Source organism: Impatiens glandulifera, chromosome 3 (genome assembly GCF_907164915.1).
Source record: "Impatiens glandulifera chromosome 3, dImpGla2.1, whole genome shotgun sequence".
NCBI lineage: Eukaryota > Viridiplantae > Streptophyta > Magnoliopsida > Ericales > Balsaminaceae > Impatiens > Impatiens glandulifera.
This window is the reverse complement of record NC_061864.1, coordinates 10,689,874-10,703,150: the sequence shown is the minus strand read 5'-3', so window position 1 is coordinate 10,703,150 and position 13,277 is coordinate 10,689,874. Positions and strand designations below refer to the sequence as shown.

The following is a 13,277-nucleotide window of genomic DNA, read 5'->3' as shown; positions in this document are numbered from 1 at the left end:
TATTTATTTAAATTTGAATGTAAAAATAGAATATTTACACTAACATTATTGTCATTTTAAATAATATCAAATTATTAATTTAATAAATTAAAATATCCCTTTTTATTTTTTATTAAATATAAATTTTAAATACAAAAATATCAATTATTTAATAAAAAACTCAAATGATTTTTTTAATAAAAAACCCATGAAATAACCACAACAAAAGCCGTGGATGATGATTTCATTTTTAATAAGCCAAACCGTCTACATTAATATATATTTTAAGGTACCAGCAACAAGGTTAGTAGTAAATAATACGTGGTTTGATTTTGCAAATTAAGATTAATACTTTGGTTTGTTAATTTTATTAATTGTGTGACTATATATATATATATATATATTTGTATATATAACAGATCTATTTATAGATGTGTGGTCGAAGAAAAAAAAATGGAAGGAAGGTGAAGAACAATATGAACAAGGCTCGACCTCATGGTGGAGGGATGACTAGGGCGAGTTTGGAGTATTGTGACGAGGAACAAAAAGTCAATCGTCGGAAAGAAAAGTTGCAAATTAAGATTAATAATGATCAAACTACCATGTCCACCGAGAAGGAGGACAAGGCAAGTCAATCCAGCACCTCGTCTAGCAAAGCAACTGATGATCACCGCATCAAAAAGAACAATAAGAACAAGGATGGCCCTCATGGTGGAGGGATTACTCAGGCGAGTTGGGAGGAATTAAATGAGGAGCAAAAACTAAATCGTTGGAAAGAGAGGTTAAATATTAACAATGATCAAGCTGCCATGTCCAAGAAGGAAGACAAGGCAAGTCAATCCAGCACCTCGTCTAGCAAAGAAACTAATGATCACCACATAAAGAAGAACAATAAGAACAAGGATGGCCCTCACGGTGGAGGGATTACTCAGGCGAGTTGGGAGGAATTAAATGAGGAGCAAAAACTAAATCGTTGGAAAGAGAGGTTAAATATTAACAATGATCAAGCTGCCATGTCCAAGAAGGAAGACAAGGCAAGTCAATCCAGCACCTCGTCTAGCAAAGCAACTAATGATCACCACATAAAGAAGAACAATAAGAACAAGGATGGCCCTCATGCTGGAGGGGTGACTCAGACGAGTTTGGAGGAATGTGATGAGAAGCAAAAAGTTAATTGTTTGAAAGAGAAGTTGCAAATTAAGATTAATAATGATCAAACTACGAGGTCCGAGAAGGAGGACAAAACAAGTGAAGCCAACATCTCGTCTAGGAAAGAAAATGATGATCAACACATCAAGAAGAATAACAAGAACAAGGATGGCTCTCATGCTGGAGGGGTGACTGAGACGAGTTTGGAGGAATGTGCCGATAACGAGAAGTTGCAAATTAAGATTAATAATGATCAAACTGCAAGGTCCAAGAAGGAGGACAAAACAAGTCAAGCCAACATCTCGTTTAGCAAAGAAAATGATGATCAACACATCAAGAAGAACAACAAGAACAAGGCCCGTCCTCATGCTAGAGGGGTGACTCAGACAAGTTTGGAGGAATGTAATGAAGAGCAAAAAGTTAATGGTTTGAAAGAGAAGTTACAAATTAAGATTAATAATGATCAAACTACAATGTCCAAGGAGAACAAAACAAGTCAACCCAACATATCGTCTAGCAAAGAAAATGATGATCAACACATCAAGAAGAACAACAAGAACAAGGATGGCCCTCATGCTGGAAGGGTGACTCAGACGAGTTTGGAGGAATGTGATGAGGAGCAAAAAGTTAATCGTGTGAAAGAGAAGTTACAAATTAAGATTAATAATGATCAAACTACAATGTCCGAGAAGGAGGACAAAACAAGTCCAACTAACGTCTCGTCTAGCAAAGAAAATGATGATCAACACATCAAGAAGAACAACAAGAACAAGGCCCGCCCTCATGGTAGAGAGGTGAAGTTGCAAATTAAAATTAATAATGATCAAACTACAATGCCCGAGGAGGAGGAGGAGGAGGATAAGGCAAGCCAAGCCAGCACCTCGTCTAGCAAAGCAACTAATGATCATTTCATTAAGAAAAACAACAAGAACAAGGCCCTCCCTCATGGTGGTGGGATGACTCCGGCGATTTTGGAGGGATGTGATGAGGCGCAAAAATGCAATAGTGGGAAAGAGAAGTTGCAAATTAAGATTAATAATGATCAACCTAAAAGCCTCAAGAAGAAGGACAAGGCAAGTCAATCCAGTACCTCATCTAGCAAATCAACTGATGATCACCACATCAATAAGAACAAGGATGGCCCTCATGGTGGAGGGATGACTCAGGCGAGTTTGGAGGAATGTGATAAGGAGAAAAAAGTCAAGTTGCAAATTAAGATTAATAATGATCCAGCTATAAGGTCTGAGAAGGAGGACAAGACAAGCCAAGCCAGCACCTCGTCTAGCAAAGCAACTTATGATAATCTCATCAAGAAGAACAACAAGAACAAGGCCCGCCCTCATGGTGGAGGTGCGAGTTTGGAGGAATGTGATGAGACGACGCAAAAAGGCAATCAAATTGATCAAGCTCCTACAAGGCACGAGGAGAAGAACAAGAGGAGGAAGACGAACATGGAGAAGACGACGACGACCCACCCTCATGGTGGAGGGATGACGCCATGCCAAGCCAGCACGAGCTCTTCTACTAGAACATATAATGATGATGATTATCACCACATCAAGAAGACGATCTGCCCTCGTGCTGGAGGGATGATGCCATGCCAAGCCAGCACAAGCTCGTCTAGGCGGTATAGCACAACAACTCATGATGATGATGATGATGATCACCACATCATGACGATCCGCCCTCGTGGTGGTGGAGGAGGAGGGAAGACTCGGGCGGTTTTGGAGGCGTTTAATAAGGGAGCTGATTTCATACTTAAAGGCCTCGCCGGATCAACTTAATTAATTAAGAGATTATATATAGTCTGAAAGGATTCAATCCAACCACGGATCCCCCACTCTCCCGCGGCTACCTCCTTTGATTCCTAGCTAGTAATTGTATGTTTATAATTTAGTTTCCATTTATCTATGTACGTACCCTTTGCTTTATTACTATATACTTTTTGTTTACTTTCTCATATAATCTCAATTATTATTATTATTATTGTTGTAATATTAATTTGTTATGCCCCTAGCTACCTAGCTAGCTTATCAATCAATGCTACTTGTTCCATTTTCATTATTTTCTGCTCATTAATAATTAACCTAATAACTATTTCCACTCCTCAATCTCAAATATATATATATATATATACTAATATTTTAATTACTAATTAATAAGAGATACAACAATCATTTTTACATCAAACGAGTACGTACGTACGTGTCTTTTAATTATACATATTGATTAATTAGTTGTTCAAAAATATATATTTTGACAACTTCATATATAATTAGAAATATTTATGTAACATCTCAAACAAATATATATTGGTCTGTTTATAATTTGTATAGCCATTTTTTGTCAGCTTCTTGTTTAACTCCAAAATCTAGAACTAGAACCAACATAATACAATATAATTGAACATGCTTGCTTAAGGGCCACCGGGCTTCTAGAAAATAAATTTCCACATTATTTATTAATTATATTAAATCCACCGGGCTACAGATATTTTAAAAATTTTAATTAAACTGATGCTCATGACATGTCAAACCCATATATGGCACTCACTATCGAATGCGTAAAAATGTTAAATTATAAATAGAAGCAGTTTTCGTTAATTTAAAACGGGTCAATATGAAATTAGTGTAAACTTTAAGGGCATATTTACACTATTAATTCTTTTTACATATATGCCCTGGAGATTTGAAAAGGTATTCGGTTTGGCTCGGCTTCCTTCGCTTTTCATTTTGCAAATATATTTATTTATTTATTTGAAAAGGTCTTGTTTTATTTTAATTCCAATTAGAATAATTATTTTATTGATGATCAAGTAAACGTGTTTTCTTACGTGTGGTTACTCTAACTAGTGTCCCCCTTCAGCTCCTCCATCTAGCTAGCTAGTATAAATATAAAAGGAATAGATAAATACTTCCTTCAATTCAAATAATATTGAGATCTTATATTTAATCTTAGCTAGATTGTTACAATATATATATATGGAGTTGAAGGGTGAATTATGTGCTGGGAACAGGAAATATTACCTCTGTGAAACCGATAATATTGGGATACGTTGCTATGAGTGCAAAAATCATAGGATTAATCATGGAAATTACTTCTCGGGATTGTCGTATGTCTCTGCTTGTGGAAACTATCGATTTCATGTCTCCTGCTACATTAAATCTTTTCACAAATGGAAGAAACAAAAGCTCGTCGTTGGTGGTATTGGTGTTGAAGAGATTTTAGAGGGGGTGCTCAATTTAACTGATTCTTTGGTAGATTTGTTTGGGGGAGGTGTAAATTTCTACTTTAATTGATCCAACTCATTCTCAACAATGTATACTTTATATTAATAATCACCCTGTATGATTTTTTTCATTCTTTTAATCAAGCTTTACTATTTTGCATGGGAGCATCCACCCTCGACTTTTTCTCGTTTTCTATATGTTTCTTACATATATAAAAATATATACATGCCATGTCTAAAATATATTATATCGATGTTTAATATATTAAGCTTGAAGCATAAATTTATACACATTTTTGAAAGTTTGAACCTTAAATATGTTGAATTTAAAGTTCCATTCCTAAATACACAAATAGTTCAAATTCAAGCCTCAAATAATTAGTTTAACAAAAAAAGAATATGTTGGACAAGAAAAACTCACATTTTAGAGGGAATGTTCAATTTACTTAATAATTTATGAAAAAAAAATATTAGGTATTCAAATACGGATCTAGACAGGGGCGACTATATTAGACTGCAGAAAAAAAATTAAACCTACTAAATTCTGTATATCTCCAGAAATTTTAAAAATAAAATTAATTAGATTAGCTAGGAGTTTCTAAGGTTCTACCTAAATTAAATATTTAACACCTAATATTTATAGCATTTAAAAATATTCATATATATTAAAAATGATAAAAAAAAATCGTTTAAATACAACGATTAAAACATAATATAAAAAACAAAAAATTTAAAAAAAACTTTACTCAATAGGTTTTGGAACTCGTAAGTCTTTCTGAAGAACGAATAACTCTCCGACGAACTCTACCGGATTTTCGAAATAAATCTCAGAAAGCATCATAATAATAACATTATGAATTATACGAATCAGACGATTATAATCAGTGAAAGTTCGACGATTTTTCGCTTCAACCAAGTAGTCCACCAAAAAATAATTGGGATGTTAACCCGATTATGTTGGTCTGCCATATTAGTCGCATCAATCCAAATTTCCCAACAGCTATTCAAAGACTTGGGCATCATCCAATGAATCCCAGTGATACTCCATAAAAGACTCCAAATACTAATCACTATCAAAAATGCAAAAGTAAGTGAGTTGCCGATTTAACCTCTTTGTAACACATATGACAACGACTAACCATAATACAACTTTTATTATGCAATATCATCCGTAAGAATTCTACCGTAAATAACGCTACATCCAAAGAATGAGATTTTGGATAAAATCTTTGACTCCCAAAGTTTCTCCCAACAAAAATTATATTAAGTCATTTTAGCGAACAATTTGTAGCAATGTCCCACATGAAAACTATCAATGTTTTGTCAATGCATACCGTCTTGTTCAGACGAAGACACTTGTTTATGTCTTACCAAAAGAAAAACTCTATTATGGAACGTGATGAGTTATTGAGACTACACTTATAATAAACTCTACAAGTGTTAATTAGAATTTATTGGGTTTATATTTGGTTTTGGGTTTGGGCCTGACCAAGAGTTATTTAAGTTTATTACCTGAATATTTACCCTATAAATAAGTGATTATTAAGAGTTTACAAGTGAGAGAAAGAATTTTAGAGAGATAAAATGTGAGACAAAAACTCTATATTCTTTCTGCTTCTTCATAGTGAAATCTGGTGGTGTCTGAAGTGGATGTAGCTCAATTTGAGTGAACCACTATAAATCTGTGTATTCTTGTGTTCTTTTTTCTTGTGTTTTTTACAGATTGTTTTCAAGCAGGTCGGATTTGGGAGATACAAATCCTAACATGACGAACTCTCTATAATGTTTAATCTCCTTTTATATTTAATTCGGCTAGCTAAATTTCTAAATTGATGTCCTTAATTGTGTGATTTCTACATATAGCAATGGAAGCAAGCTCATGATACATCGTAGTGTCAACCAAATGTAGTCCAAAAACTAATCGAATAATCATCCACACAATGAATCTAAATTGTTCACGAAAACTTTTTCACATAGAATAAATTTCACTCAAAATGCTACACCCCTCTTGATAATTAGACATTTTTGTGAACCAAATCAGACCAATTGTATCCATACTTACATTTGATCATCGATGTCAAAGACTATTCGGTTCCTTAACAAATCTACAACACCATTTTGATAGAAGAGCCTTATTAAAGAAAATAATATCTCGAATATCAAAACATCTTTCATCTTTAAAACATTTAACTTTGTTCCAACTAACTAAATGACAAAAAGATGAATTAGAGGATACTCATAGAAATTTACACATTAATTTCTCCATTTTTACTGTCACACTCTTGGGAAAAATGAATAAAGACATAATATATGTGAGCATAGATGACAACTTAATGAAGATTAACCGACCCTCTTTCGAGATTATTTTACTTTTCCATCTAGACAATTTACATTTTATTTTATTGATAATCGGGTCACAAGAGACAATAAATCGTAACTTAACACCCAATGGCATACCAAGATATGTTGATGGAAAATCACAAATTCTGAACTCCAACACAATTGTCAACATCATCATTCTTTTATTTGAAACAAGATTTGAGAAAAAAATTCACTCGAAGACTGGAAGATACACCAAATACCTATAAAATATTTCGAAAGTGCTTAAAATTCTTGTAGGTGGCATGAACCATGTACTGCATATCATCATCGTCGGAAAAAAAATGTGATATTGAAAATATGATATCCTCTTGAAACCTAAATCTAATATTTCTCTTCCCAAATCGCATTCATAAATTATAACTCATCTCTCCTTATCTGGAATCAACATATTCATTCTTCAGCCTCATCCATTGATAGGATAAGATTGATTAACTCAAAAATGTTAAACTAAACATGAACTCCTTAAAGCTTAAATGGGCCAATATCAAAATAATGTAAATGTTAAGGACATATTTACATTATTTTGTATTTGACCTTAAAATTTAATTTCTCCTTTTAAATACTGAAGATTTGAAAAAATCTTTTCAGGGTTTGACTCGATTCCCTTTTTCTTTCTTATATTTCATTTTTTAATTTTTTTTGGAAAGGTATTGATCGTATTAAAATTTATTTCCTTTTGCATCAAAGAAAAAAAAATTAGTGAGCAAGTAATTAAACATGTTATTTTACGTGTCCTTAATGATTAGAATCTTATATTATTTGTAGAAGAGTGATAAGGGGAATTTGGAGGAGAAAATGAGAGAAAATATTTGACATTATAAAAAAAAAGTGTTAGGAAAAAAAGAAGATAAAAAAATTATTTTATTTTATCAGCTAATCAGATGATACATCATTTCTTTTCTTACTTCAATTATTTTTCTTTATTTTTGTTTTAGCAAGCCATGCAAACATTACTTTGAAAGTTCGCATCCAACTTTACATTTTGATGACCTGAGCTGAAATGGGCTGTGGCATGGAAAACGGATGCAGAAGAAACTTTTTGTAGTGTGTTTGATTTTGAGGCTTAATTATTATTATTATTTGTTTGTATCTTTTTATTACCATTTTTATTGTATTGTCACTCCTCTATTTACAAAGTCACTAACTATACGTGTTTAATATAAAAAAAATATTTTAAAATAATAATAATAATATATATTAAATCAAACCTATATTTAAGTATATAGTTATGAAAAATTGATAATTTAAAAGTAGGCCTCTCAATTCAGAGATCGGGTTAAACGATACTAAAACTTAATATATATATAATTTATTTTAAAATAAATTATTTTTTTGATGTAAGTAATTTATCAATATTTGAAATTAATAAAAAAATCAAATTATTTTAAATATAAAATATTAAATTTATAAATATATAATTAAGCAGTGAGTTATATAATATTAATAATTTATAAAAAAATATTTAAAAAGTAAAGTGATTAATATTTAAAAAATATATATATAAATAATATTTATCATTAAATATTATTATAAATATATAAAATATAAATAAGTTTAAGTTTAATCAATATATATTGCGTTAGATTATTATCCAACAGGAAAAAAAAAATAGAGCGAGTAATTAGTTGTGTAGAAGACGAATAAAATTAACACATAGATTAAAAGATGAAAAATGTAAAATACTTTTAAAAAATATTTTTTACAAAAATACTCTAAATTAAGAAAATGATGAGCAAATTGGTTGAACATATGGCCTAAACAAGAGTAAAGTGAACTGGAACATAAGGACTAAAAAGAAATTAGGGTTAGACTTGAGGGCTGGTTTTCAATCTAATGTTTTTTTAAGTTAAACTCTATAAGCTAACATTGGTTCTTTATTCTAAATTAATTTATTTTATTATTCAAATTCAAATTCTTATTTTTTTATTTAATTTTAACAATTAAAACTCATTATTAAATATATACATATATATATGTTTAAATTATTATTTTTTGTCAAAATATTTAACTTATTATTTTTATAAATTTGATTATTTATAGTTTGATATATAATTAAATTATTATTTTTATAAATTTTATTATTTATAATTTAATATATATATATATATCAATTATTTATTTTTTATAAATTTGATTGTTTATATTTTGATATATATATTTTAATTATTATTTTTATAAACTTGATTATTTATATTTTGATATATATATTGAATTGTTTTGTATAAATTTAATTATTTATATTTTAATATATATATATATATATATATATCATTTATTATTTTTTATAAATTTGATTATTTATATTTTGATATATATATATATATATTATTATTTATATTTTAATATATATATATACATTTCAAATATTATTTTATATAAAAAAATAAAAGATCATGTAATATTATATATATATATATATATTTAATAATGAATTTTAATTGTTCAAATGTAAATAAAAAATAAAATAATAAAAACTAAACTTGAACATAAATATATTAGTTGAAAAAAAATAAAGAAAAAAAATAACACAAAACAAAATTTTATTTTATTTCACTCAATTAAAATAAACAATATAAACAGACATGAGACGTCCTTTTCTGTTTTCTTTGAATCCGGACTTTTTTTTCTTTGCCTCCAAAGAAAAACTTGATAATGGAATTACACGTAAGCCTACTTGGATTTGAGTATAGGCAATTCCTCCTTAATATTTAATTAACGCGACCCTACAAATATTTAATGCATCTAATTCTTAATCATATAAAAGTTAAAAGTTGGAGACTTGGACATAAAATAAAGAAGACTATTAAGTTTGAGTATTCACTTTTTTTACTATTTAAATTAAAAAAATATATTTGTGAAGATTTTTCACACTAATTAATACTCAAACTTGGTGAACCCTGATTTGGAAGAGTTTTGTAATTTTACTTTTTAATTTGAGAAAGTTTTTAAGTAAAATATTTGGGTTATTGTGTTATTTTATTTTCATTCATATTTGTAATTTATTATTTTTAAAATTATTTACCCATAACATAACTAAAGTTGAAATAGAGTCCTATTTATTTTATAATTTGACAATTTAAAAGATTTCTAAACATAAACCATGCTAAACTCCTCAGACTAGGGTTTCTATATAAGTACATTGTGTCTTCAATGAAAACTCTTATAATGTCTGGTTCTCACCAATTATAATGACCTTGCACCATCCTTTATTCTTTAGCTTTTTTTGAAACACATTCATTGCGTGATGCATTTGGTTATGTGCATAATTAGTATCGGGTACATTTATTGTTTTTTTTAAACCAACATATTCATTGCGTGATGCATTTGATTATGTGCATAATTAGCATATTGTACATTTATATTGCATTATTATTATATATAATATTAATTATTAAAATTATTTTTTATTTTAATTTTAATTTTATCTTTTACTTTATTTTAAAACAGTCTGTAATTATTATTATTTTATTTTTTATTCTAATTTCTCGTCTGAAATTATTGTGACTAAAATAATGAATGATTATCAAATATTGCTTAAAAAAATATATATAATATTATTTTTCTTTTTCCACTATGAATTTGACGTTACACGTCGATATTGAATTTTAAGATTCTCAACCATTATATATCCTATACTAAAAAATTATCATTGAAACATTAAGAGTATAAAAACGATTCACACAAACACAAATAACTATAACATTGTATATAATAATAATAAAATGACGGATAAAAAACACATTAAGTTATATAAATCTGGTAAGAGAATGAATTTAAAATTTTCTAATTAAGATTTGGACTAATATTAGGGGTTAAAAAGTTGAGAAATGAATGTTTTGTAATTAGGAATAAATTATATAATTTTTTAGTGGTTTAATATGTATGTATTAAAATATAATACAAATTATATAATTTTTTAGTAATAGACTACCTAGTATGTTTTATTATTATATAATAGATTATATAATTTTTGTTTAAGTTCTTTTAATCTCTCTCTCTATATATACTCTTTATAAAACAAATTATACATGACACCCGGGCTGAGATTTGCCTTTAATCTCTCTCTATATACAAACAAATTATGCATCGGAGGCAAGGACACCCGGGCTACAGCCTAAGTCATGAGGTTAAACATGGCTCCGCCCCTGATGATGAAAATAATTCAAAGGTAGAAGAAGAAGAAGAAGATGATCGTCAGCCAAAGCAGAAGAAGAAGAAGAAGCTGTTGAAGAAGCTGCAGAGTACTACGCCTACAATAATAATAATACTGAAATATGTGGTCTTAATTATTGTCACCTTACCTTTCTTCTATTTGTATCGCACGTCTCTGTTCTCCATAGCCAAGGACATGGCCAAGGATCTCTTCATTGACATGGCCAAGGATCACTTCAATGGCTTCATTCACATGGTCGAGGGTTTCTTCATGGCCATGTTTTTAGCTGGCTACGCGCTCATTAAGAATGAGAACATGAACAAATTAGACAAGCAGCAAGCTGGTGACCCACAGCCAGTTAATTGTCCCGATGACGACGATGATGATGACGACGACGACCACGATAATAATGATGATGCTGCTGCTGGAAACGTCAGAGCAACGTCAAGGAGTGAGCCCTTGCATATAACTTTTGTTATGTTCGTCCTAAAGCTCACCATTATAGTTTTCTTCTATAACAATGGCATGACTCTGTTTTCCATGGGCAAGGAGTTGGCCATTACCATTGTGAAAGAGTTGGTCAAGGGTTTGGCCATGGCCATGGCCATCTTCTTCATCTTCATGGCCATGCTTTTCATTTTCATGCTCATAATTGGTCAAAAGTCGACGGATGGACGACGACGACACCATGCAGTAGTATCGGATGATCTTCTGCATATTAATCATGAGCAAAATCCTACTAGAGTACTCGTGGACCAAGACAGGCCTCCTGAGATTATTAATTTTCATGTAAAAAAGCCACAAGTAAGTGATGAGGAGCAAAAAGACCTGAATCATTGGATAGAGAAGAGGCAAATTGACAACAGGTTGAAAATGATGTATCGTAAAGCTATTAAGCTCGAGGAGGACATGAAATCAGATGAGGTAGTAATTGATGATGAGGCGCAAAAGGACAATAATGAGAAAGAGATGTTGCAAATTGATGAGAATAATGATATTCTTCGCATCAAGAAGAAGAAGAAGAAGAAGACCCGCCGTAATGGTGGGGGAGGGATGACTCGGGCGATTTTGGAGGCGACTGATGGGGCATGTGATGTTTTCATAAATGCCTTCACCGGAGGAGGAGATTTTCTTTCTTTTTTCAACCGTTGAATTGATCAATACTTCATCTCTACTTATTCTTCTAATTTAGAACTATATATATATATATATATATATATATATATATATATTATTATAACTTATCAATAAACCAAAGGTACTACTACTTTGCTTTATTTGTGAAATAATCAATTATTATTATTATTGTACTATTAATGTCCACTTCATTGCCCCTCCCTAACTAGCTATGCTACTTATCCATTTTTCATTCTTTTCTACTCATTAATAATAATAATAATAATAATAATAATAATTTAACACTAAGCTAGTATAATTTTTATATTATAATTTTAAAATTTTGTATTAATTTTTTATAAAATAATTTTAAGACCTAAACTACAATTTATAAACTAGATAACACCTTATTTTACCTCGATAATATATAATATATTAAATAATTAAGTCCAAATATTAAATATATATATATATATATAATTATTTTAGTTTAATAAAAGTTCTGTTGGTTTACTAATTTTGAAGTTGAACAGTTAATGTTATTTTGAAGGTTTGAATAATTAATATGCATAAATAGAATATTTCAAGTATATAGGGTCAATATGAAATTAGTGTAAACTTTAAGGACATATTTACACTGTTCTTTTTATATGCCCTTAAAATTTAATTTCTCCCATTTAAAAATACTGGAGTTTTGAAGGGTTTGGATTGGCTCAGCTTCCACCTCTCTTCATTTTGCAAATAAATTTAATTATTTGAAAAGTTCTTGGTTTTATTTTGATTCCAAGAATTTAATTATTGTAGTGAGCAAGTAAACGTGTTTTCTTCCGCGTGGTTAGTCTAGTTGTGTCTTTCCCTGGTATAAATTTAAAAGGAATAATTAATATACTTTCTTTAATTAATTGATCAAATAAAGTATAATATTGAGATCAATCTTATATTAATTATTAGGTTGTTACATGGATTGAAAGGGGTGTTCACTTTCACTTAATCTTTGGTAGATTCCCTTTTTAATAAAAACTATTTATTAAAAATAATATTGAAATCACACAAGAATTTTTTCGCGTGTTCACTATGTTTTTTTAATATATATATACCCTGTCTAAAATATATTAAATGGATGTTCAATATATTAAGGTTGAAGAAACAATTTATACACATTTTTGAAAGTTTGAGCCTTAAATAAGTTTAATTTAAAGTTCCATCCCTATTCCCTAAATACACAAATAGCTTCAAGCTTCCAATAACTATTTTGACCATTTTATTAAA

General features: G+C 29.6%; 1 protein-coding gene across 1 annotated transcript; it reads left to right on the top strand.

Moving 5' to 3' along the window:
* Positions 1–410: 410 nt before the first annotated feature.
* Positions 411–2,912, top strand: LOC124929693 (myb-like protein X). Its single transcript, XM_047470092.1, has one exon. It carries the CDS (start codon positions 411–413, stop codon positions 2,910–2,912), a length of 2,502 nt encoding a protein of 833 aa, XP_047326048.1.
* The last annotated feature ends 10,365 nt before the right edge of the window (positions 2,913–13,277 follow it).